We start from the raw sequence: 27,854 nt of genomic DNA on the forward strand, positions 1-27,854 counted from the left end.
GGTGGAGGTAAAAATCCGTCCCACTTTCAAAATTTTGCGCGAATAACATTAATTAGATTTTCTTCATCTACAGGTCACTCGTCTGCTATCCGTGACATTTACGTTGTCGATAATGAGCACTATTTCCTATCCGCCAGTCGCGATAAAACCGTCAAATTATGGCTGTTGAAAAACCATGGCAACGGTACGGCGCACCTCGGTTGTAGCGGAACGTACGACCGCCACACCCGCGCGGTCTTTGCGGTTCAAGGATTGGAAGCCAAGCGAGTGGTAGCTTCATGTGATGGAGAAATCAATGTAAGTTAGCTTCCTAATCACCTGCTTTTCTAATTTGCAAACTGGTCTTTCGTCTATTATAAGAAGGAAGGAAGCATTTGACTTCTACCCTGGCATACTATACTTTTGTTACAATTTATCCGTCGAATTGAAGTGGATATGATAAAATCAAATCATAAACTCAGTTTTGAATGTGCGTCCATGGAATCCAAACCCTGATAAAGATTCTATGCCGCATTCTTAATGTGGCCTACCAAAACAACCTTGTAAAACGAAAATTTTTCCAAAAGAGAAAATAATATGAGAGATAAATTTGCACTAAAATAATAACTTAAAAAACAGAGCTGCACTAATCCCGCTTATATTATATTTTGAGATCTCTATACGAAAAGTCAATTCAAATGATTTTTTTTTCCGAAGGAAGCAGCTTTGGTCGCATTCTGTACATTATGAGGCGCGCCTCTATGCTGATAAAGCAGAATTAAGAGCCGGCGCCGAAAGGGTAGCAAGTTGTTTCTTTCTTTTGTTTAGAAATGCTGTGTAAGTAAGTAAGTAAGTATTAAGAGGTACCTTATATGATGTATGTAACATTTTTGTTTTAGATTTGGGATCCGATCACGAACGATACACTGAACGAATTTTCAGCAAGTCGTGGACATTCTGTCACTTGTATTCGTACCTTGCCAGCTCCGTCCCCTTGTATTGCTGCTGCAACTAGTGAAGGTTGCTTAAGGTCTGTAAAATTACACATATCAACTATCGACCATTGATTTATAAAGCCCGAAGGGCTAAATGTCGTGGCTGAAAAGTGTGCTGTGATTAGGTAGGAAATCCTACATAGGTCACGTGATATTACAATAGAATTTCAGCGCTTGACCAATCAGAAGTCTCGCGGGTTTTCGAGAACAATAGCATAACAATATTTGTTTCTGATATTTAATTTTTTTGCCTGTGATGGCTTAAAGCACGATATCTAGGCCTTCGGGATTTATAAATCTGTGCTATCGACCCTTAGCGGCGCGGTCAGCTTTTGAGGAGACTGTTAACGAAATTTCAAGGAAAATTTTTCTTGTTGACGATGGTACCAAAAATTCAAGTTTTGAGTGCTCTTGTAAAAAAATGTAAGATACCCTTGAAGCAATAAAGAAACGTCAATATATCTTATTAAGCTATTCAAATGCTAAAAATAGTTTGCACTCCGACATAGAGACTCGTGAAAACGTCTTTAGAGTTTTTGGCAGGAATCTGCTTAATTTGATTTAGTTGTACCTTATCGGGGAAAACTTCGTCGGGGAAAATTTTCGTCGGGAAAAATTTTCGTCGGGGAAAAATATTCGTCACTTGCTGGTTTTGGTAAACGCATTAAGGCCGGGGAAAATTTTCGTCACTTGGCCGAAATTTAGTCACTTTTCCCCGAAGAAGTTTTCCCCGATAAGGTAGCCTGTAAATTTCTTGCGCCGAGAATAAACCTTCCTTGTAAGTTCATTACCAGTGCCCTAAAGAGCCAACCGCGCCGCTCATGGTTAATACGTGTATTTTCAATTCATGATACAGTGGAATCTTTGTTATTAGCGAGTTTATGTATTTGCACTTTGAAGACAACGAATTGACTGAATCGATTTGGAATAACCTGCGCTTTGGATCTGCATAATCGAGGATAGTAAAAATGCAGATTTACCGCCAGTAAAAATGCAGATTTACCGCCATTTTCAGTCAATTATGACCTAGAAACTTAGATGGTAACCATCTCCGGCGCTGAAAAGACAGATACTTAAACTCGCTCTTGAACATGCACAGGGAAACGTGAATTCTTTCGAAAGTTGTATGAAACGGGGTTTTACACGTTTGATAACTGAAAGGTATCGTAGGTTTTCAAAAGACGAGCGTTTGGTTTGGCTAAGATTTACGCAACTTACGCATTCTTAATCTATTTCAGGATTTATGATATTCGACAGAAAAAAGGGAACGCTTTGGAATGGAAAGTATCTCCACAAACCATGACAGGTAGTGTACAAGTTTTCAAATCATACTGTTTAGATATGATCCTATTTTGTGGAGCCGGCAATGCTCACTTTTTGGCAAAATTCACTCGCTTTTTGTGGTTTTGATTCAAATACCAGTTTTTTCTGGTTTGGAAAATTTTACATTCGATCAACAATAGAATCGCAGCACTGCAAAATTCTGTAATTTAGGTTTGTCAAATTCCGAAACGTTGTTAAATTTTGTTTTTAAAAGCTGCTTAAAATTTTAATTCACAAGCTTCAATCGGAAGCTTTGCGTAGAATAGCAGCGCACCCCTTTGAAAGCGCAGTGATTCTATGCAATTTCCCAAACTTATTTATAAAAGGTAACATTTTTTTCATTGACTGTCATTTCCAAAGTTTTCCCCCTCTATTTTTCTTTAATCTTTCTATTACAGGCGTGATTCGTTCAATGTGTGTTGATACGAGCGGCACGTGGATAGCCGCCGGCTTTTCAGCTGGAATCTTTTCGGCCATAGACATACGGGCGGGTATTTTACGCGGACAAGCACGTATTCATGATGGTGAAATATCACAGGTACAATGTCTTATTTTTTTTGAAGGGCTTTCTTCAGAAAAAAGGATTGATCCCCCCCCCCTTTGTTTTAAGAATTTATGATGTTAAGGGGTAATAGGAGTAAAGGGATGATACTCAAAAGTGTGTCCTGTGTTTGAGATTTCTTCTCAAGTTGAAGATGGTGATGAATCTTACTCTAAGGTCCCAAATATGAAGGGGTCCTAATAAAAGGGGGTTCCGAAATTTAAAACATAATAAACGGGGAAACTGATCTCCGGGGGTCTTGTATTTGTACTTCTAAAAATCCCAAAATAAGGTAATTATAGAATTAGAGCAATTCAATGTTGGATAGCTGAAAATATTTTCAAAAATAAATAAACATGTGGAGGGTCCTAAACAGAACAGGGGGTCCAAAAAAGTTCTAAAACTAATAACCGAAGGACATTTATTCAGGACCTAGAGTATTCTTTTAATTTTGGATTATGGGGCACATCAGTTCACTGCCAGTTAGTTAGGAACATTGTTGAATTTTTTCAAAAATATAGACTTTTTGGGTCTGTACTGTGATCGGGTTTCCAAAGTATCAGTGTATAGCGTATCATCATCTAATGTCTCTTGCCATAATAGTTTCTGATCTTTTTATCTCTCCGTTTTAATAGATGGAAGCAATATCAGGGACAAGCTTTGTATCATGTGCAGATTCCATTATAAGAGTTTGGAACGACGAAAGCGGACCAAGTCTTGCTTATAAATGTAAGATGATTTTATTTTGCTTTTATTTGTAGTCAAGTGATCTACCATGCGCGTCTTTGAACCCTGCGATGAATCCGCGATGAATAGTTGTTTGAAGACCTAGATATTTTAAAATATTTCTAGCATGTGGTTTCGAGGTTTCGTTTTTTCCTTGAATCTTCGAGCTTTATATTAAAAAAAGTGATAACGGATTAATTTACAAGGTACTCTGATTCATCGAACTAAATTCAATCTCGAATCTGATTATAAAATGAGCACATATAATGGTTTTATCGGTTTTCAAATATTGGATTTGAATCAAAGCACGTTTTTTCTCATCTTTATAGCCTCTAATGAAGCGTTTAACAGCTTGTTATATACTAAACAACAACTGGTGTGGGCGTCAAGTAACAAGCTTACCATTCACAACCCAGACAAAATAGTAAGTAACTCTTTGCAGACCATCAAGTATCCCCGTATTTGTCACAAGATACTTTACCTTTCCCATTCTCTATCTAACCAAAGATAATATGATGTGAATATTGAAGCACGTTTCATAGCATTGTACCAATAATTTAATTTTGAATTATGGCCGGGCTAAAAATGAAGAAAATTGAACTTTGGCGTAATATGGGCCGGTGTAAAAGGGACCGGCGCTAGATTAGGGACGGCGTAAAAAAGGGGCAAATAAGGTAGACAATAAGAGATTGTAGAGATGGGGAATCTGTTTTTTTTTGTAATCAATTGTGGGCATCGGTCTCATAAGATCTCAAAAATGATTAAGTATTCAGAGAATCGATCAAGCATTTATAAGGCCTTTCCGAGAAATTGTCAACCACGATTGAAGTGCTATCAAATGGTGCGTGGATCGCGGTGCTCCTAGGTCCCTACTAGCGGTATCCAGTCATAAATGAGCGTGACTTAACGTTCCTCTTCCTCTGGAATGGCCGTATAATCTAATAAATCTGGAAGATAAAAATACTTGATTATTAAGTTTACTGCCCAGACTAATTTCATCGTAATTTTGATTTTCAAGGATCCTAAGTTATGCGTCTGTCGCCTCGGAAATGTATATCGATTTCACATAGATTTGAATTACCACCGCTATTTTTGACCCACCTAAATACGATTATGCCTGAAGTCAACAGCGAGCGTGTTAAATAGCAGAAATATAATAAATTGCTTTTGTATTTTCTAACAGACACAGTACCATTCATACAAATTACCACCGGACATTCTGAAAGGATCTTTATCCAAGTTGGCAATCCTTCCTATGAACCAATTGTATTTATTTGGCATCGATACTGGTAATCTGGTCTTGGTATCATAACCGATCAAGCTTATACTTCTTGGTGATTCTATAGTGTAATCTTCTGATAACGAAAACGCCCTACCAACAAGAATAGGTTCATGTTCACAAAGATTTCTATCACAAATCATATCAAAGGTCTTGGGATTGAAGTCATTGTTGCATGAAGTCATTAAACTAATAGTTATATAATAGTGTGTATATAATACATAAATTACCCCAAAAAATGAGAGAAATGGCGATACTAACCCTGTGAGATCTTGATTTGATTTTACATATACCATGATCAAATACAATCAGTTAGCGTAACTCTAACCTGAACAATGTATCTAGCCTTTAACGCAAAGAATTTGTGTAAAAAAACTATCAATCTGTTGTCTTAAATAATATTTGGCTCCAGTTTGCACTTTGGGTGAAATAAGGTATGATTTGTGGATTGAGAGGGCATTGATTCAATGACATCAAACATAATGTCACTCAACATCGGTACGCTTGTACCCAAGCTAATTTTAAACGAGGATAAGGAACTAGTTTCCAGTATTCATTTTGAGTACGTTGGAAACCCATCTTAACGTTGATAGCTTATGGTTCCAATAAGGAATTGCTTAAATAATAAAGCTAAGACTTTGGGAGTTCACGAAGAACGAAATAGGGCTGTTACGTCAAAGAATTTTACTCCCTCTGTTGTCGCATTTGATTGTCAAACACTCTGGATTTTGCCGAAATTTTCTGCCCTGGGAATTTTATTTTCAATTAGGGAAGTGATAAATTATATTACATCCTGATCAAAAAAAAAATTATATAATATATTAGAGAGAATTTTATATAACTTTTTTATAAGTTTTTTTTTTGATTTTTGAACGCTTTTTATTTCATATTCTTGATATGCGTAAGTCATTTTTCTAGCGGAAACACCCTAAAAAGCCGGGATTTGACCCCTCTCTGTTACTAAAAATAGAAACACAGAGGTCAAAAACCGGCTTTTTTGGGTGCTTCCGTTAAAAAATATGACGTCATCTTGACTTACGCATATCAAGAATAGCCTCGATGTAAATATTTTGTAAAGAAATTATGATTTTGATGTGATTAAATTTTGACTAAATTATTATGAAATTTTTACATTTTGTTTCGTTGCAGTATTACCACTGATAATTTTTATTCCTCTTGTAAACTCGATATCGGTTTTTTATTAAACATTTTTTACTAGAATTTTGATACTCTTGTACTTTCAAGTACCTCAGCACGTCCAGGCCTTTAAAAAATTACAGTTGAGTTTCCACAACTCGAATCCGCACGGGGAACACAAATTTGTTCCAGTTAAATTTCGAGTTATGGAGTAAGGTTTATAAGACACAGTTGACTGGAGGGACGAGAATACTTTTTCGAGTTAAGGAGACATTCGAGTTATAATAATTCGAGACTCTACTGTAATATACTGTATATATTATGATTTTCACTACAACTAAGATTTCCTTTGTGGAATTCAGTTTCTATAACTTTCTTCCAAAGTATTCTCATTGTAGTTTATAAATATATTTTTTCAATTCGTTTTCAAAATTTTGCTGGTTAGAGCCTGGGAATAAGGAAGGAAAAAGTAAGAAGAAGAAAATAATAGAAAAAACATCTTCTTTTTTGCAAAATATCACAGCTAGCTACTATCTCTCTCCAAATAAAATATTCAAATTTCTCTGGAAATGAAAACCCTAGTATAGAAAGAAACCCCAATTTTTGTTGGTAAAACATGTCATTCAACCTCTTTATAAGCAATGTTAAATACTTATATTTTCATGTCAATTTATCTCTGAAATCTATAAAAATAAAGTAATTTACGGCATATTTTTGTATAATTTTCACTGGTATCATTTTTTGTCAACTTTTTTTAAACATTTTTTTAGATCAAGCAATACCTTTTTTATTTCTTATTAGAAATGAATATAAAAATGTTCTTATAAAAAATAAACAAGGGGGTCTAAGGAAATTTAGGAACTAAAAATGGTCGAGTTTTAATTATTGATTTATTTTCCCACCATCTTTTAATTAGAAATCTTTTCAAATAATGTATATTTTCTCTTCAAACCCTTCTATCATTTTCTTGAAACTTTGCATTAACCTCAAATAAATTTTATAAGAAATCTGCAAAAGAATAGAGCCAAATTTTTCCTTATTTTACCCAAAATTATTTGATAGTGATCTATAGATTTCTTATACCTTTTGAAAGTTACATTTAAGTTTTAGACCTTAAAAGTTTTTAAACTCTTACATTTTCCCTGTAACTTCTGTCCCAGGGTATAGCTTAGAACATTTGTTTATTTATCTCAATTCTTACATTGAAACTCTAACAGTATCTCTCTTTACATTATAGACTAGAAACTGAAAAAATAATCAAATATACACCGAGTAGGAGAACAAAATGTTTCAACTGAGGTGTGAAATGAGACGGAGAGCCTCTCCGGTGGAGTACATGATAACAAACATGAAAATGAAATTGAGAAATCTAACGCCATAACGCTTATAAGAGGAATGAAGAAAATTTATAATATGTAAGTGGAAATTTATTATAGCCCATATAACGAAAAATGTTTTATTAAAGGTTGCCTGGTTAAACAGTTTTTCGCGAGATGTGTTGGACCTGTTCTATGTTGTGTAGAATACTCTGATTTCTTTATTTTTTTGGATTGATTTCTACGGATACTGTAAGGTCGCTTATCTTTTTTAGTTTTTCTGGGCACTGTCGGTAATCGCGTTCTTATAGAAAATTTGATATTTTATTAGCGAGTACCTCACTAAAAGACGAGATTTTTCATCCCGTTTCTTGCGTTAATTGCGTATAAAAACGCGGGTGACGTCTAGTATAGGCTAGTATTTTATTGGCTATAAATAGTTATACAGAAATATTCTTGAAGACACATTGATACTAGAGTTGAAAAATATCAGTTTTGAATGAGACCAAAATACACGATTTTTTTATGAGAACAAACTATAAGAACGTAAAGCTTCAATGGCCAAAAGCTTGAGAACAAGTTAAAAGCATTTTAAGGCTTTGAAGACTCCAAAACAGCCGATTTCTTAGAAAATGGACAAAAATGCTCAGAAAACGGCACGAAATAAGAAAATTTTTAAACTTTAAAACTCTAAGAGTTAAGAACATTTGAAGACTTCAAAAATTTTGGATGTTCTTATAAAAACGCGTATGTGCTTTTTAACTAATTTAGAAATTTCAGGATCAGATCTTTCTTGAACTGTTTTTAGGATTTCGGTCAAATTTCAGCATTCAAGATTATAAGCAGCAAAAATTACACCGAATTTTGAGCGTTTCAAAAAAAAAGTAGAAGGTCCACAGATCCTTATGAAGTTTTCCTTGTACTTGAAGAGTTTTAGAAATTGAATAATCATATTGTTGAAAATAAGGTTTTTGTACTGGTATAGACGTTCAGATAGATTTTCTCAATCTCAATAGGCAGTAAATGCTAGTACATAGTTTCTCTTTTACAGTCTACAAACTATTGTGTCAAAGAAAATACTCTACGTAATTGAAACATGACCTACTGTTTTTTCGTTAAGTATAATCTCATAATTATTTGTCTGTGAGAGAGATTTTCAACACTGTTAAATACATACACGTTTTTTTTTTTATAAGAACATCAAAAACTTTCGAAGCCTTCGGATGTTCTTAGTTTTTCGGATTTGAAGCCTAAAAATGTTCTTAAAATGTTCTTATTTTCAGCATTTTTTGAGAATTTTGATGTAATTTCTTTAGAAATTGCATGTTTTTAAGTATCCAAAGCCTTAGTATGTTCTTAGAATGTTCTTAAATTTTTGGGCCTCGAAGCCTTATGTTCTTATATAGTTTGTTCTTATAAAAAAAAACGTGTACACATAGACCGTTACTGCTTGTGTTGTGTAAAGGTATTCTCTGACAACATGTGTGTATCCTTCGTGTATGTGTATTTGGTACAGCATGACCAGATGAAAGCCTTATGGATATCTTCACATTATTGCTACATACAATAGCTTAGGGGTATACGTTTGTACTCCTTTTTTATAAGAACTAATAGATTTTTTATGAGGCGCGGCTGTTCTTAGTTTATTGGTACTTTGAGCCTAAAATTGTTCTTATTCTGTTCTTATTTTTTTGGCAAAACTGATATACTTTAGAAGTCAATTTTCACTCATTAGATCAATGATTTGCTTAAAATTCAATTCCAAGCTCAGCGTTGTTCTTAAATCATTCTTTTGGCATCTTTGAGCCTCTTGAAATTGTTCTTAAAAATAAAAAAAAGTGTATTTGATTCGCTGTGGGGTGTATACATTCAGTGCATTGAAACTACGTTCAGAATCCAAACTGGATAGTAAATCAAAGTCCATTCGCTTAAAGTGCACTACATGTTTTTTTTTTTTATAAGCATTGCACTTATAAGCATATCTAGGCTCAGATATGGGGAAAAATTAAGCATATGGCAAGCATTACTTGAGCCTACGAAAAATGTTTTTTTCCTGATTTTGGCTTTTTTTGGACCTACCTTTGGAGGTCCTATAAATTAACCCGTGTTCGTTCGTTCGTTCGTTCGTCCGTTCGTTACTAGCTTTTCTCGGGATTGGCTCATTAGTTTTTCCTAATTTTTGGCACAAAGTTGCAAAATGGTAATGCCCAAAATGTGACGGAGCCCGATTTTCGAAAAAAATTCATTTCCGGCCGAAAATGCCGGAAATATGCGGGAAAAACCGGTTTTTTGGCATTTTCTCGAGATTTCATCATTAGTTTCTTCTGATTTTTTGCACAAAGATGCGTATCAGCAATGCCTAAAACATGGATTAGTCCGATTTGTGAGAAAAATTTATTTCCGGCCGAAAATGCCGGAAATATGGCGGAAATCGCCGTTTTTGCAGATTTTCATCGGACTTTTTCCTTATAATTGGTTGTTTTTTCACACAAAAACATTGTTAATAGCAATGTCCACGATCAAGAATGGTTCAATTGTCACTAAAACTTATTTTTGAAGCCGGAACTTTCTAAAAATCGCCGGAACAGCCGATTTTCGCCGGAAAAACGGTACTTCTTGAATTTCTCGAGCTGTACTTTATATTTTTTTATGAAATTTTGCACACTGATGTAAAATGACAATACCTAAAAAGTGACGGAGCCCGATTTTCGAAAAACATTTTTTTCTGGCCGAAAATGCCGGAAATATGCCGAAAAAACTTTTTTTTTTTGCATTTTCTCGAGATTTTATCATCACTTTTTTTTGATATTTTTCTCAAAGATGCGTATTAATATTGTTCAAAACATGACCGAGTTTGATTTTTGAGGAAATTTTTTTTCCGGCCGAAAATGCCGGAAATATGCCGGAAATCGCCGTTTTTCTGGATTTTCATTGGACTTTTTCCTTACAATTGGTTGTTTTTTCATTCAAAAACATTATTAATAGCAATGCCCACTATCAAGCATGTTTCAATTTTCAATAAAATTGATTTTTGAAGCCGGAGCTATTTAAAAATCGCCGGAACAACCTATTTTTGCCGGAAAGACAGTATTTTTTGAATTTCTCGAGCTGTACTTTATATTTTTTTATGAAATTTTGCACACTGATGCAATATGACAATACCTAAAATGTGACGAAGCCCGATTTTTAGAAAACATTTTTTTTTCCGGCCTAAAATGCCGGAAATATGCCGGAAAAACCGGTTATTTTACATTTTCTCTCTCGCGAATTTTTCATCAAAAGTTTTTTCTGATTTTTTGCAGAAAGATGCGTATTCGCAATGCTCAAAAAATGGCTGAGTTCGATTTTTGAGAATTTTTTTTTCTCGGTTGAAAATGCCGGAAATCGCCGTTTTTGCAGATTTTCATTAGATTTTTTCCTTGTATTTCTATGTTTTTTCACACAAAACAATATTGATAACAATGCTCACCATCAAGCATTATTCTATTGTCAATAAAACTGATTTTTGCGACCAGAACTTTCTATTTATTTTTCCCCTAAAACCCTTCCCTCTCTCCCCATCAACAATCAATGATGAATTTATTGTGTTATGCATTTTCGCTAAACGCTACATTTTTTGACTGATTTTTTTCTCCTCGCATTGCGATCCAACTTTCATCATCAGGTAGGTCCATTCAGCATCTAGCTTGTTGGCTGGAATTTTACCGATTTTCAGTATTTCCCTAAATTTATGCTTTAGATTTAAGCATCCCCTCAAGCATTTTTCAGCCTTATTAAGCTTTCGACCTAAGCATTTCTGAGCCTGTTTTCGGATTTTTGTATGCTTATAAAAAAAAAAACATGTAATCTATGTTTTAATTCCTGCTGTAATCTTCATTTTTTGTACATAGATACTTTGAACCCTCCAGATTACAGCTATATTATTTTACCGATAAAGTTATTTCATCGAAGGTTGCAGCCTCTAGAAGGTAGTTCGTTGGAGTCGAAAAATGTTTTTTTGCTGTTTTTCACACCAACGAGCAACCTTCTATCACTTTCCATACAACGATTCTATGTGAAAGATAATGGTACTTATCGGCGATCCAAAAAATATCTGCAATCTGATTGGTTAAAAAGCGTATAAATATATCTTGCATTTTACATGTACAAAATATAAATTGACGAAAAGACGTGGTTGCATTGTAGCGGTAGCTGCAATCTAACGTCACTTTGCTACAAAAGTACCCTGCGCTTTTTCTAACACAAAAAGTGCATTTTTCATATGAAATCTTGAGGCTTCAAAGTACCTATGTACCAAAAATGAAGTTTCTGACATCAAAGGATTGAAAGTTTTTTTTTTCTTCTGAATTTTCCATCTTCATTTTCAAGAATTTGAAAAAAACATCTCAGTAACAATAGTTTTCTGAATTATCTTTTCAACGGTATATAATATGTTTTAATGGAAGTTTTGGTTGAAAATGGAAAGAAGAACATGAATGAGTACACACTTAAAGCGAATGAACGTTTTTAATCCTTTTTGTGTTTTTGTATATCTAATTTGACTTGGCAATCGGAGAAAGAAGCATATTCATTATGGCCGAATATATTGTAAATATAAAATAAAATATATTGGATTCTAAGTCAGGAGCTATGGAAAACCCTCGAATCCTTGCCCCCTCTATAATCACTTTTCATCAAAATCTTCGTCCAACACACCTGATACAGGGGTGTAAAATCAAATCTTATTAATGCACTAAAAAGTCATGATGTAAAACTTGATGATTCTTGAAGTGTTTCCTTTTCATACAGACACATGATGTCGTGCTGAATAAACAAAAATTGCTTTTCTTTCCATATTACTAACCAATCTTGCTCCACACCCGCGTCAATTCAATGTGATAAAGCTTGTAAATTAAAATTGAGGAGTAAGCAAACGATACCAACTTATTCAAAAACAAAACATTCAATTCTATTCATTTAGAGATTTTGGTGAATGAATATAGATGGAGCAAAGAAATGATTCGTATCGAAATAAGTCAAAGTGTAATCATGCACCCTTATGCAATATGTGAAGAACAAGGATATTAGTTCAATAAATGTGAAGTGATGACGGAGATGGAAACAAGTGTAATGAAGAAGGTGAGTCTGAATTCCGATTTAAGTTACAATAATCAACACCGCTAGAATAGGGTAAGAGACATTCGGTTAAAATCTCAAAAGGCCAGAGGAGGGATCTTCAACTTTTCTTATGCACAAAAAAGGGAGGCTTGAGATTTGTGCCGCATTTAGAATGACGGATTGAATCTAGTGCTTTGTTTGTTATCATTATGTACATTTTTCGAAATCTTGCGATTTGTGAAAGCCACTGCGTCACGTGTTTCGGAATTTACTTCCTTTCAATCAAAGAGTTTACATCTAGCCCTAGCCTGGGAATCCGAGCTCATAATCTTAGAAAAAAACAAAAAATACCTCACCTCACAAAGTTCTAAGATTATAGAGCTTGGTGCAGGTAGATTACTCTGACACAGAATGTTATAAACAGTCTGTGTGTGAACCCTTGTTGACAGACTTTCTAAACTTTGGAAACCCAGGCAAACACATAATCAACTTACCATAAAAACTCTTTCAAAAGTTCTAAAGACGCTCAAAACTACCAAAAACCACATCAAAACATCAGCCACATGTATTTAGACTTCCTGCCAACAGCCATTTTGTTTCGAAATGAATCTATGTTTTCTTTTTCATTTGTTTTCCTTTTTTCTGCAGAGTTAGCTTTTTCCATAAATTATATGCGTGCATCGAAATTATCAAAATGTGCGCGAAAATACTGCTAAATAATACGCCGAAAGCTGGCCAATCAGGCCGCACCTGCATTGCAGGGAAAAATCTCCCTGCAGGCGAGTTACCTGCGCCAAGCGTTAAACAAGCAGCAAAAATATCATTAACTAGACTGTGAATAAAGTTTAACGCTTGGATTCCCAGGCTAATCTAGCCCCTTCAGGGCTTTAGTTATTTAGTATCGATAGAGGGGACGGGATGTAGTTTTTACAAGCTCTTATTTCATTTGGTTGGTCGTTAACCAGTAATAAAACAATTTTGGCTGCGTTTAGACCAACTGGCATTTGTAATTTGGCATTTGCTCATGAGGGATTCGATTTTAATAGCTTTTCCATTGCATTTTCTGTCATGGCATTTAAGGAGTCGTCTTTTTAGAGTCATTACTGAAAAGGTGATTCCCTCAAGTTCAACTTTGACAGATCAAACAATGAAAAGCATGGAATTTCTCAAAAACTGCAGTCATTAAGACTGAAACTTTTTGCCGTAGGGCTAGGCTATGGCAAATCTTGCAAATTTTACAATCTATAGAAAGAACTGAATAGAAAACATGCAAATACTTTAAAAAATCAAAAATGTCATTTTTTCTCTTTGTTTTGGTTCCTTTGTTTGTTTTGAAATGCCAGAAAAGGGGAATCCTTTGCTCAAAATAAGATTTCAAATGCCAACGAAATGCCAACACGCTGTTGACAAACCGAACAATTGCGCGGAACAATAGAATTCAAAAGAATACTGCAAGCAATTACAAATGCCAGGTATAAACGCAGCCTTTGTCACTTTTTCTAGAGAACGCGTCATTTTTATTACTTTTAATGACCAATTATTAAAGACTCCATCTCATCTGGGATAGAGTGTTGTCTGATTTTCGTATTTTTTATAAATTCGGCTTGGGATAAGCTTACATTGTGAATTTGGTTATGATTGAGTGACATTACTCAGACAAGGATACAAATCTTCTCCTAATTAGCTCATTATTATAATTAATTAGGGACTAATTACAGTACTATATCATTAAAGCTGTCAGTTCCACCTCCGTTATATTGCCACTCAGTACAATGCTGTACCGTAACTTGGTCTAATGTCGACACCCCTCCTCCCCGGGGGGGGGGCACTCGATTTCGAAATGACGGTATGTGCCGCGCAAAATCTGCTTTTCAAAATCGTACCCTTACAGTGCAGTTCAATATCGCTGAAAAGGTACCCTTTCAGTGCATTTCTCTTGATTTACCCAACCCTTATAGTGCACTATATTTCTCAGCTGTAAATCTGCGTGAAAGAAGAAGCTTGGGAAATTTTCTGTTTCAAAGAAAAACTGAGAAAACTATTCTTGTCAGCTGTAATTATCAGTCAATAGAAACTTTTTCAAACAAACGAGAAGTAAAAACCTTTCTATTTAACAATTACTTTGACTTTGTTTCAAAATTCGACCCTTGCAGTGCAATCTCACAGAAACACACCCTTACAGTGCATTTTGGGATGCTGAAAAACCCTACCCTTAAGCGCGGCACATGACGTAGGCTAGATCATATGAGTGCCCCCCCCCCCCCGGGCCTCCTCTAATTCCGGCACCCTTTTTATCAGCTGAAATTTATAGAAAAGTTGAAACTGTTTTTCTTTGCTTAGTAGTCAGAGCGGAATAATCCTTTTTCAATCAGTGATTCAAGCTTTTCATATTATTCCTTCCTCTAAAGAAGGGTGTCGGAATTAGACGAGGGATGTCGATATTAGACCAACTTACGGTACTAGATTTACAACATTAGCTCAATATACCAAAAAGGTATTATTTGTTTGTCAGTAAAGAATGATTTTCAGTTAGTAAATCTAAAAAAATAAGGGAGATTGAATTTAACAAAGTAAATAGCCTACTCTTCAAAATCTTCTTTTTGCTTTTTGAATGGAGGGAAGGAAAATGGCCAAGGACAGGAGCGGGGCGCGTGCTATGCTGAGAAAAGGCGTTTTTAGTATCGATGTCTTCCTTTAACTTTTTATAAGAATGGTTTGCATATATTGTATAATGTAGGAAATTTCCAGTTACTCTTTTGACAGAACTTAAAACTGAAGACTGCGAGTAGTTTTTAAAATGTTTTGGTATATCAGTATCACAACTTTGGTAGGACTTAGCGGCTTCAAATCCTACCTAGAAGATTCGCTTCTAGCCCTTCGGGCTTTTATTTCATTGAGTACTCCCCATTGTCCCAATAGTCCCCTTTGAAAAATACCCTGAAATTTCATTCCCATTGGAAAGCTACATTCACATATGCTACATCTAACTCTTTTACCAATTTGGAGAAATACTGTGTACAGTTTTAAACATTCCCTTTGAATTTTTTAACTTTTTCTGTAAACGATACAATTTACAGTTGGTACCCATTTCTTTATTTCTTTAATTCTTTAATTTAATCCCCCCCCCAATTATCTATCGCCTAAATGATTCTTGTTGGGTCACTAAGGGGTGTATTCTTGATTCTAAAACAACTAAAGAGTTACTTAAGACTAGTCTGAAAGAGGCATCAATACTTTATAGAAAATATTCTACTTACCAAAGAGGATGCTAGTTGCCTACACTTTTTTTTATGAGAACCAAGAAATTTCTGATGAGGCTCGGCTGTTCTTATTTTTTTCAGGACTTTGAGCCTCAAATTGTTCTTATCCTGTTTTTATCCAAAGGGTGAAATTGAAGTATTCTAGGATTTATACCCAATTTTTATTACTCTGCTCTGACTTTAGTAATTTAGTAATTTCAGGCTCAGCATTGTGCTTAAATTGTTAATTGAAATAAGTGTACGTGCTAGCCTGGGAATCCAAGCGTTAAACTTTTTTCACAGTCTAGTTTATGATATTTTTGCTGCTGGTTTAACGCTTGGCGCAGGTAACTCGCCTGCAGGGAGATTTTTCCCTGCAATGCAGGTTCGGCCTGATTGGCCAGCTTTTGTCGTATTACTTAGCAGTACTTTCGCGCGCATTTTGATATTTTCGATGCGCGCGCATAATTTATGGAAAAAGCTGACTCAGCAGAAAAAAGGAAAACAAATGAAAATGAAAACATAGATTCATTTCGAAACAAAATGGTTGTTGGCTGGAAGTCTAAATACATGTGGCTGATGTTTTGATGTAGTTTTTAGTAGTTTTGAAAGTCTTTTATAGATTGTGGAGGAGTTTTTATGGTAAGGTAATTATGTGTGTTTGCCTGGGTTTCCAAAGTTCAGAAAGTCTGTCAACAAGGGTTCACACACAGACTGTTTATAACATTCTGTGTCAGACTAATCTACCTGCACCAAGCTCTATAATTTTAGAACTTTGTGAGGTGAGGTATTTTTTGTTTTTTCTAAAATTATGAGCTTGGATTCCCAGGCTATGTACGTGCCTGAATGTTTTTATGAAATGTTCTCATAATAAAAAGCGATGTCCATAAATCACAAATTTCAAACAACAACACTGCAATAAAAAGAGAGAGGTCATTAATCTCAAAAAGAAATCAGAAAACCATTTTTAATCGCTGCTTAATAGTTCTACATTCTACAAAAATAATGTCTTTTTTACGACCGTCATTAAAACGTATTGTCTCTGGTAATAGCTAATAATGATTGGTAGCTAGCATAGCTTACGTATTCTTAATAAAGATATAGAGCGTATAGAAAACACAAGATGGATAAATAATATAGTAAAAGAGAAATATTGTCACTAGCATATTACGTTTAAAATGACACTGCATGGCATCGTATTATACTTGAATTATATACCAATGTTTAGTCAACTGCTGTGAGGCACTTTTATACCTCTCATATAATGATAAACCAATATGTTCCTTCTGTTTATATTTCGTACTCATCCGCATCGTTAAGACATCGCGCAGTGAAGGTAGGAAAAAATAAATTTTTGTTTGACATTGAGATAAGGTAAGTTTTTGTTTTGTCGGTTTTTGGTAAAATCATAAAATTAATTAATTATTGATAAAATTAAGACCAATTTTTTCTGAGTCCTGGTACCGTGCATCGTTATGGTTCGAAAATTCAAGCAAAGTTTTTGGAGAATCTTACAGTTTCAGAAAAGATGACAGAAATGACAACAAATTTATTTCCAAGAATCTCAATTTCAGGAGTGGGCGACCAATAAGAGTTTCATTTAAAATGGAAACGACATTGTTGTTGTTTACAAATGTTATAATTTGTTTTATTGAGACGAATTTAGGCCCAATCTTTCCCGTGTAAGTGCTTATTTGCAAATGGCAAAAGTCCCTCAGGTTATCAGTCAATTAAGATGTTCCTGTGTCACAGACCCGCTGGGAGCCCAGCCCCATTGGAAAAATTAACAAAAATTTCGTCTTCCCGGTGGGAAAATACCTTACAATTTCAGCCCCACTTGGAAAATAACTTTTACTTCATTCCCATTCGAAATTCGATGTTTAAAAATTGCACTTTAAAACCATTGTCACTAAATCTTAAAACCTTGGAACAAAGGAATTTCCATATTCCTATTGGGATTTCAATAGGAATTTTATCCCCACTGAGAAAAAAAGTTCCACCGGGGCTGTGAGACAGGGGTGTATTAAGGTCAATTCTTTGACTCGTTCTTGAATTTTGTAGCTACTTTCTATGAGTGCTCAAACTTGCTCAAAGTATCGATGCTCAAACTTGCTCAAAGTATCGAAATGTCCGTCCAATTCGACACCAAAATCCATTTTTGTAAAAAGACCCAAAAGTCACCATCTTAAAACTACAATGGGTACATTAATTTTACAATATTCAATGCAAAGAAATAATGCATTAAAGTTTACATTATGATTCAATACGAGCCTTGATTACTTGAATCTGTGCTATACATCATTCAAATAGGTCAAATATTGATGGCTAATTGATTTACAGACTCCAATGGCTTATTCATCAAGTTTTTGATTTCTCAATGATGCATACAAAATGATGAAATCAAATTTATAGAAATGTGGTTTTTAAAAATTCATAAATACATCGAAAAATCGGGGCATTCTGATACATTTTAGTGTAGATTAGTGTAGTTGTAGCCTTGCCGTTTCTCCCAGTATAGAATTTGAATGTTTTTTTAATACTCGAAAGCTCATTTGAAATTTGTTCACAGTGTACTGATTGGCTTTATCTTTTTTATATCAGTTCTAGAGTTTTTACGTAAAACAGTGGAACCATATTGGAATGATTCGATAGTATCAATTTCGTTTAAACTGAACCTTAATTTTTTGCAAAATGTATGAGGGAAACGAATTGTACGAGGCTGATGTATTTCAAACTTACTCTGAGGTATGTTTGATGAAAGATTGCCATAGTTTTGGAGTTATGGGCTTCTCTTGGTGCATGATTTCATGTAGATTGAGCTTTGTAGCACCCCTGTCTTACAGCTTCTTTCCTCAGTGGGGATAAAAATTCCTATTAAGATCCCAATGGGGATAGAAATTGTATTGTTCCAAGGTTAAAAAATCCAGTGGGGATGGGCTTGGAATGCAATTTTTAAACATTGAATTTCGAATGGGGATGAAATCAAAGTCAATTTCCCAGTGGAGCTGAAATTTCAGGGTATTTTCCCACCGGAGACGAAACTTTTGCCAAATCTTCCAGTGGGGCTTGGGTCCCAGTGGGTCTATGACACAGGGGTGTTTTATGATTTAGTTTCGAAATATTTGATCCTTAAAGTCACACTAATATTGTGTGTAAAGACGCTGTTTGAGCTGGCCAGGCAAGGGGCCGTGGGTAAGTTTTCAGACTCCCCTATAGCGTATTGTAAGGTTCGATATAAAACGTGGTAAGGGTGTAAAACATGAGAAAACAATTTATGTCTAACATTTTTGAAAATTTATTCATTCCTACCCTGGACAGAGATTTTGAGAAAAAAAATACAGTTTTTGCTAAATCTTCTCTACTCTGTCTACTACTAAATTGTTTATCTTGACACCCTACTTTTTGTCGGCGCATGCGATTGTTTTTCAAAGTTCAGGGGCCGTTTGCGACTCGTGGTTGGGAAATGGGAAGTGAGTTCTAGATGTTGACGGAATAAAGCTATCGCTAACTGCAAGTACCATATAGTTGTGATGGAGTGTCTGTAGCTCAAAAGCGAATAGAAAAAAAGTTTCCCGTAACATAGCTTCAGCCCCCCTTACTTTTTTTTTGGGGGGGAGGGCTAAGAAATATTTTGGCCTTTAAAGAGCCTGGGGGCTAAAATTACAAAAATATTTGGGGGGACCTAGATTGTTGGGGGGGGGGGCAAATGATCTGACTGAGACTCTGGAGGCTGTTCAGCTAATTTCAAAAGATCTCTTATCTTACTATTAAATCAAATATAAAGAGCGAAAGATTTGTAAACATAAAATATTAATACAAGTAAAATTTAGTTTTCATTTATCATATCAGTACTGTACTCGCATATACTTTTTATTGACTTCTCTCTACGGGGGCGGGAGAACAATGTTTTTGTTTTTGTTTATCTTGGGAACTAAAGTGTTAGGGGACCTAGCACAAGGCAATTTTTTTTGGGGAGCTAAATTGTTGGGGGGGGGGGGGCTTACTCTGTTGGGGGGAGCTAGAAATCTGGCTGAAGCTATGCGTAAGTGCAATATTCGACACCCCCACCTTGCCGGCGAGTAAGGTTTTGAACCACTTTTTGTATCTGAAACACGAGTCAAATTAAGATTTTAATAACTTTTAAATTATGTTTTATGCGAGAGAGTTATAGCAAGGCTGGGTCAAAAAAGGTTAAATTATGTCGAGGGTTGCAGCGAAATGCAGTGTCAAGTGCTCTATTATTAATATTCCTAAAAATGAATTGATAAACCACTTGTCTAGATTTATTGCTAATAGTCGGAGCTTGCGACTAAAAGGGAATTAACCACTTCTGTGTCACAGACCTGCTGGGACCCCACTGGAAAACTTGGCAAAAAGTTCGTCCCCGGTGGGGTTCGTACCCTAGAATTTCGGCCCCACTGGGAAATTGACTTTGATTTTACCCTATTCGAAATTCAATGTTTAAACACTGGATTTTTTAATCTGGGAACAATATAATTTTTATCCCCATTGAGATTTCATTAGAAATTTTTATCCCGCTGTTTGGGGGAAAGGTTTCACTGGGGCTGTGAGATAGAGGTGTGAATTAGGTCTAAAAGTCGACAAGGATCTCAAAAGCTTCACTTTTAACAAAGTAGGAATTCAAAAAAATTCTCTTTTTTTTCTATTACAGGACTCTTCTGATAAGATGTTGAACGGCTTAAATGAATCGAACGATATTGAATTTGGGGACGTGAAGACATGGACAACCATGGATACAGATGAGTGGTCACACCTCAATAAAACTGCACAAAATGCAAACGATTTATTGCAGACTTTAGAGGAGAATGTTAGTCAAGGTTTTGATGAACTTGCCAGTAAAATCAGTGAAATAGGTATGTATGATCCATTTTGAGCCTGAACGTATAGTTAGGGGCTCTCTAATTCGATGTTCTACTTTTCGATACACTCCATTATTCTATAATATTGAAAATCGTCAATGATAAACTCTTATGAACGACGCTCTACAATTCGATACGCTCCCATATTCGATGAAAATCCAATTCCTCCCTTGAAAATAAAATTAGAGAGCTTCAACTGTATTTCCCTTTTTTTTATAATGAATCTATTGTTTTCAAGCTAAGTTTATATCAAAAGTTTCAAACTTACTCACATCATTAATTAACGTAGAGGTAATTCGCCCCTTGTCTCGCCCAAGAAGTTTTTGAAAATTTTTTTTGGTCACCTGGAGTACTTGAATACTATTTTGTAAAGAATGTGTAAGATTTTTTCTTCTCAATGTTAAAATCTTACACCTTCTTTACAAAATAGTATTCAAGTACTCCAGGTGACCAAAAAAATTTTTCAAAAACTTCTTGCAGCGTCACCTACTTCCGAAATTCTTCAGCCTTGTTACCAAGGGCCTAACTTAATACGGTTTTTCACTGGGACTGACTGTATGATTTTTCTTGTCTTTCTTTTTTCAGAAAAAGATGACCTTACCAAAACACAGAAACTATTGGAGAATTTCAAAACTCGTTGGAATGCCAAACACAAAGAAACAGAAAATCTTCGTTTGTCGTTAAAACGACTTTCGCACGAGAGTACTCGCATTAACGAGGATTATCACGAACTTGAAAGTTCTATCACGAGCATGCGCAAACAATTCGGACAAGCGATCGATTCAAGTGTCACGGAAATCGAGGAATTATCACTTTGTAATAGTTCACTATCCAAACGAATTCACGAGCTGGAGTCGAAAATTCTGAGAGGAGATAAATCTTTCAAGTAAGTTTTAATAAATTTTAGGTTATTTCAGAAATGTTGCCTCCTATTATACCCCCTTCTTACAGACCCACTGGGACCCTTCCCACTGGAAAAATTGGCGAAGATATTGTACCCAGTGGAAAATTTTACTCTAATTTTACTCTAATTAATTTTGCCATTGAGTAAAACTAAACATTGAATTGATTTCTATTTTGATTTTTTATCCTCTCAGGAAAAACACGAAAGAGCAGCTCGATTCACTTTATCAAATCGTCGATTTTTGTTCCTCTGATGACGTCACCGTACAATCTGTTCAAAAGAAATTGAAAAAAGAGGCGGACAAAATCGACCGAATGCTAATTGTTGAGGATCTTTTTGCCGTGACCGAGGAAGAAGGAAGCACATTGGTTGATAAATCACAAGAAATGGTAACCACACTCGCACAGGGATTGGCTGAAACTTTAAAGCATGAGTTACAAGAGAGCCGAATCATAGTAGACCATCAACGAAAGAGAATTAAAGATCTTGAGAAAGAAAAGGAGGAGTTTCTTGAGAATCAGCTCAAAATGAAAAACGAAGGAGTGTCTGAAATGAATGAAATTGTAGAACACCTGCGGAGGAGTTTAGTTCGAAATGTAAACAACACCAATGAAGGAGAGAGCAACCGCAAAATGGTGGATAGGAATTTCACAAACATTCGAAAGACATTACGAACTATTTCTGATGGTCTTGACCGTTCTTACAAGACTGTAGTTAGTAAATCGAACGAGGTAAGCGAGCTCAAAGAGACCATTAAAGAAATGGGTGAACAAGTCCATGATCACACGTTAACCATTGAGGAACTTCAAGGAGAAAAACAGTTTTTGAAATCACGGATTGACCATGCCGAATCACAACATCGGATCACGAATGACGAACTAAATGCCGTACAAAAACGCTTGACTATCGCTGAAAAAGAACGTAAAGTGTTCCACGATGAAAACACACATCTGAAAGGAGGTAAAGCTAATATGCAAGACTTTTGTAGTAGCTTGAGTGGTGAAAATGAGAAGTTGGGCTCGAAATTAAAACTAGTTCAAGAGGAAAGAGACGGTTTGTTTCATGAACTTCAAGAACAGATTCACAAAACAGCTGACGTAACGAGCGAAAATAACGAACTCGAAACTAAACTTGAAGCACTCGAAAGCGTTATAACGAAATTGCGACGTGAGTATCAAGATCAAACTCGCGAAGTGAATATCCTTACGAGAGAAAGTGAAGATTTACGGCACTCTTTACAAGATAGCGAGCAAGATTGTATGAAATTACGGCGCAGTATGAAAGCTACTGAAACAGGAAATAAAGATTTAGAAGATCAAATATTCCAAGTTACGAACGATTTTCAGAAACTTAAACTTGATAATGAGAAATTTCGATTATGCCAACGTGAGCAACAGCAAACAATCGAGGAGTTACGAGAAAGTATCGAGTTTGGATCAAACGAAAAAGATGCGATTGAATCGGAGTTGAAAGAGGTTTTCCAACAACAAAAGCAGCTACAAGAAGCTAATAAGACATTATCGAATGAAATCGATCGTGATAAATCGATGACTGAGAAACGAAAAACTTTATTGATTTTGTTTGAAAAATTACTGATGAAACTCTTGCATCAACGTAAACAGCTCATGTCGCTAGCTAAAGTTGAATTAACCAATGAAAATGCGTTACAACTCTGTTCCACACAAAGCATAGAGTACAAAAACGTCCAAGATTTGAAACAAAACGTTGACGTAACCGATAAAGAAATCGAAAACTCGTATACCAATTTAACCGATTCGTTATCGACTCGTATTAGTGATATTAATCGATATGAAACATTTTTGAACGATATTATCGAATATTCGAAACAATGTTCTTCGATTAAAGACGATCAAAGCGATTCGTGCTATAGTACCGATGATTTGACGGAACCTCACGTGCCACGTCGTGACGTCAGCGGCGGGCTTCGTGGATTGAGTGCACTCAAAGCTAAATACCGGAGTGAATTCTCAAGAGAAACATTAGAACGATTATCAGAAAAACTGAAACGTTCTTTGAGTGAACCAGAAATCGATTGCACCGATTCGAATCCTGCAACATCGATAATTGCTAAACGCAAAATTATGAATAAGAAGATTAGTCAATTACACACAAAATTACGGAACCGAAAAACCATCGAGCGTAATTTACAGAACAAACTTTCTCATGTCAAAAAAGAGAACAAAGTTTTAAAGGAATTTCACCGTATGCATCATTTAAAGAGAGCTGTTAGTATCGATCAACTGGCTCAACGAGGCAGAACGCCCCCAAAATCTGCTAATACGTCACCACGTAGTCTAGGTATCAACGTAACAGATTTGCAGACCGAGTTAGCTGAGGCCCATAAAGAATTACAAGGATTGCGTGACTTGCTCGAGAAACACGAAAATCACGAATGCAAACGGGTCGTGAATGTGCATTTGGAACCCATTAATAAACGAATGACCAGCTTAAAAGAGAAACTTGAACTTCGCGTAAATTGTGCATTATGTACGAAAAAGGATACTGAAACGAGTGTCGATAATCTCGAAAATAAAGTCTCGCAAATTTCTGAACAACGTGAGTACATGCTTGAACATATGAAATTTACCAACCGTCGTTTAGAAGTACTTCTGAATGCTTTAAAAGGGCGTGGTGAAGAGCAACCCAAAAATGACTCGAATAATAATACACCCGCTACCAAATCTCTTAGCCCGAGTCCACGGGCAGCTATACTGAACAAGCATACGACTCCCGAAAAGACTGTGACTATGCAAAAAGCGGTTAGTATTTTAGAGCTGACCAAAGCAATCAGCATCAACGATCTTCAATCTTTAGACGAAGCGAGCGCAATCGATGAAGAGCAACGTGACGTCATAGTTTTGGTAAAGGATATGAATGACAATATGGAGACAGTATTAAGAGAAGCACGTTCTAAAATCACTGAAGCGAGAATTTCAAAGAAAAGCTTAGAAATGAAAACTGAACTAGTCGACGGAAGATTTGTGCTTGAAGTTGTACCCAAATCACAATTATTGAAAAAAGAAAACGAGTTAAAGACGTCTCTTGAGAAAGCGCAGAAAAAGCTAGACGATCTAGCGTCGTATTTAGAGAAACGTGAAGCAGAGCTGAAGGAGAGAGATGAAATTATCGCTAAACTGAATAAAGAATATGACGAACTGAAATCTCAAACCACTGACCAATCAGATTCGGCTATTTTAACACGTGACCGAATGATAGACGAATACCGTACCACTATTGAAAAACTGGAAAAGGAGAATGACTTCTTACAAGTTGTTGTGAAAGAATTGAGAATGGAGTTAAACAATCTTCATAAATCGCTTAAGAAGGAAGAAGAAACTCAACAACACCAACAGGAGTTTATTAACGAATTAAACATCTGTAAAGCTTCTTTGGAAAAGAGTCTAGACAAAGTAGCGTACGAGCTAAACATTGTTAAGACTGATCGTGATCATTTGATGCAGACTATGAACTCAGTACACCTTGTTCCATCCGCTGCATATTGGTACAATGCTGGAATACATAATTTACCGAACGGTGCAGGTTTACCAATCGGGATGCCGCCACCGAATGGTGCAGGTTACCAAAGCGGGATGCCGCATTGTCACGATGGTAGTTACTATGATGGATGTGACGTATGTGCTTATCAAGATTTCTCTGAGCAAAGTACCGCCCTACCGTTTTCAGAGGAGGACTGGGCGTCCTTATGTGATGATTGCGAGTCATTCCCATCTGACGCTGAGGGGCCGGAAGGAGCCGAAGGAGAATGTGTGTCCTCTTCGGAGTCCCAAAAAACAACAACTTCATCACGTGTTGCTAAAAAAATCAAAACAGGTGAAGCTGTTAGAGTCAAGAAACGATACGCTAAAGAAACTAGAACTCGTAAGCAAATGTTATCTCCGAAAATGAGCGCTAAACAAGATCCCGTAGAAGGTGTTTCATTGGTCAATACTGAGCCGCGTGTTCAAGGTCGTCGTGAACTTGGAAACCCATGGCACAATCCCCATCACCAACATCAACATCAACGACATTTAGAAACCCATGGTCGCCGCTCGTCTTTAGAATCAAACTCAACTGTGCAAAGGCCGTCGTCAAGACAATCACCACGACCCGCTTCTCGAAGCTCTCGTCCGAACTCTGTTCATTACGAATCGATCGATTTCCAACCGAGTCCTGTAACGGACATAAGTGACGCTGTCTCAAATGCAGCACATGCGCAACAAAACTATTATGATGAACGCAATATGGTAGCATCGCCACGTGATGATTTAGTGGCGCCATTTTTAAATCAAAACTTTGAGAAAAAGAAAAAAAGACGAAGTTTTAATTTGAAAAAACCGTTTAGTAAAAAATAGGTTTTTATAAGAATGGTGATAGTTTTTTAAGTTTTATTCATAGAAAACGGAATAATCGTCCAAATAATCTTGCTTTTTGCTCCTTCATTCATTTCCTCGATTTTTCAATAACGTTTTCTCTACACCTAGCATTTTATTTGTAAGAAAATATGAAATGAGGCTAAATGTTCTTATATGGCTTAACTTAAAAGGCGTTTATATATCAGTTTTTTAAAGCCATTCTGTGGTGAGTTTGTTATTAATTTGTTCTTAGGTTTTTGCTGAAAATGAGTTGATAGGAACCTTTCCGTATAAGTTTATATATTTTATTTGTCCATATCTTATGACTTATTATTTCCAAGAATACGAGTATGTCTGTAGTTCGAAATTCTTATAACTCGGGTCCAAAGGCGAAACTAAGGTGGAATAAAATCTGATGCTCGTATGATAAATTCATTACACGTTTTAAGAACAAATGATGCCTTCGGATGTTTTTAAATTTCAAGCCTAGTAATGTTTCTTGCCTCGCGTACTGAACATTTTGGGTGAAGCGCGTTTGACCATGTTTCATTTATACGATGGTAGAGTAGAATTTTTATTAGTTGTAATTTATTAGATAAAGAAACTGAATGTATATTTTAAGAAGTGCTACTAGGGAAAAATTTGAATTTTAAATACGATAAACGCAGAAAACGTTTCCATTAATTAACCAAATTTTCCATGATCAATTTTTCTGTTTTAATGAGCCCAAGCTGTAATCAATTGAAATTTGAAAAAGGAATTTGCTACCAGTTGTCATGGTTACTTCTGTTTTCTCAGATGGATGAAACCTCGATTCGCAATGACAGTTTATATTCAAGCCAACGAAGTATAATCCCGAAGGGACCAAATCAAAAACCAAAAATGGAATCAAAACAGATTTCCAGTGAATTTTCATTCAGTGGCTGCGTTTAGACCAGCCTGGCATTTGTAATTGCTTGCAGTATTCTTTTGAATTCTATTGTTCCACGAAATTGTTCGGTTTGTCAAATGCCTAATGATGCCAGCGTGTTGGCATTTCGTTGGCATTTGAAATGCCATTTTGAGCAAAGGAATCCCCTTTTCTGGCATTTCAAATCAAACAAAGGAACCAAAACAAAGAGAAAAAATGATATTTTTGATTTTTTAAAGTATTTGCACGTTTTCAATTCCGTTCTTTCTATAGATTGTAAAATTTGCAAGATTTGCCATAGCCTAGCCCTACGGCAAAATGTCTCAGTCTTAATGACTGCAGTTTTTGAGAAATTCCATGCTTTTCATTGTTTGATCTGTCAAAGTTGAACTTGAGGGAATCACCTTTTCAGTAATGACGATTCCTTAAATGCTATGACAGAAAATACAATGGAAAAGCTATTAAAATCGAATCCTTTATGAGCAAATGCCAAATTACAAATGGCAGTTGGTCTAAACACAGCCAGTGTCGGACAAAGTCTTTAGAAAAACTCAATGAGCTTTAGATTGCACTTTTTTTTATTAGCAACCTCAAATTTCCGGAGTTCTAATAGGAATCTCCGGATTTAAGACAAAAAGTTACATATGGATTCTTAGCCTGGGTATCCAGACTCAAAATTTCAGAAAAAGAAACTCTTACCTCAACATACAAAGTTTCTAAAATTTTAGTTTTGAATGACACAGTCTGTGAGTAAACCCTTGTTGACAGAATCTCAAAACTTTGGTAACCCAGGCAGACACACATAATTACTTACCATAAAACCTCTTTTACAAACTCAATAAACTTTCAAAACCACTTTAAAGTACATCAAAGCATCAGCCACATTCATAGAGGCTCCTTTCCAGCGGCCATTTTGTTTAGAAATGAACTTGTGTTTTCTTTTTCATTTGTTTATCTTTTTTGCAAGGTCAGCTTTTTCCATAAATTATGCGCGCGCATCGAAAAATATCAAAAACCCCGCAAAAATTCTAGTCAGTGACTGGGCGCGTACTGACCAATTAGAGACACTCGCATATGCAGGGACAGATATCCCTGCAGACGAGTTACTTCGACCAGACCGTAAACCAGAGACAAGATTATAAAAAACTAGACGGT

At 35.7% G+C, this 27,854-nt stretch overlaps 2 protein-coding genes across 4 annotated transcripts in view; both read left to right on the forward strand.

The window, feature by feature from the left end:
• LOC136797674 (WD repeat-containing protein 81-like) overlaps positions 1-5,076 on the forward strand; it is a 46,411-nt gene extending 41,335 nt beyond the window's left edge. The window contains exons 20-26 of the mRNA XM_067054589.1: positions 74-297; positions 879-1,009; positions 2,213-2,280; positions 2,696-2,835; positions 3,474-3,567; positions 3,894-3,988; positions 4,748-5,076. Coding sequence (XP_066910690.1) covers positions 74-297; positions 879-1,009; positions 2,213-2,280; positions 2,696-2,835; positions 3,474-3,567; positions 3,894-3,988; positions 4,748-4,876 — 881 coding nt within the window. The 3' untranslated portion in view covers positions 4,877-5,076. The remainder of the gene's footprint in view (positions 1-73; positions 298-878; positions 1,010-2,212; positions 2,281-2,695; positions 2,836-3,473; positions 3,568-3,893; positions 3,989-4,747) is intronic.
• Positions 5,077-7,215: 2,139 nt separating this feature from the next.
• Positions 7,216-25,867, forward strand: LOC136800589 (putative leucine-rich repeat-containing protein DDB_G0290503). 3 transcript variants are annotated; one of them, XM_067058898.1, is made up of 5 exons: positions 7,216-7,395; positions 12,257-12,414; positions 20,305-20,506; positions 21,098-21,398; positions 21,610-25,867. In XM_067058898.1, exons 2-5 carry the CDS (start codon positions 12,382-12,384, stop codon positions 25,787-25,789), a joined length of 4,716 nt encoding a protein of 1,571 aa, XP_066914999.1. In that variant the 5' UTR covers positions 7,216-7,395; positions 12,257-12,381; the 3' UTR covers positions 25,790-25,867. The 3 variants fall into 3 exon arrangements, with proteins under 3 accessions (XP_066914999.1, XP_066913649.1, XP_066914313.1); XM_067057548.1 differs by lacking the exons at positions 7,216-7,395; positions 12,257-12,414 and adding an exon at positions 16,810-16,968; XM_067058212.1 differs by lacking the exons at positions 7,216-7,395; positions 12,257-12,414 and adding an exon at positions 18,077-18,377.
• Positions 25,868-27,854: the final 1,987 nt, after the last annotated feature.

The sequence above is a fragment of the Clytia hemisphaerica genome, unplaced genomic scaffold (assembly GCF_902728285.1).
Source record: "Clytia hemisphaerica strain Z4C2 unplaced genomic scaffold, Clytia hemisphaerica genome assembly, whole genome shotgun sequence".
NCBI lineage: Eukaryota > Metazoa > Cnidaria > Hydrozoa > Leptothecata > Clytiidae > Clytia > Clytia hemisphaerica.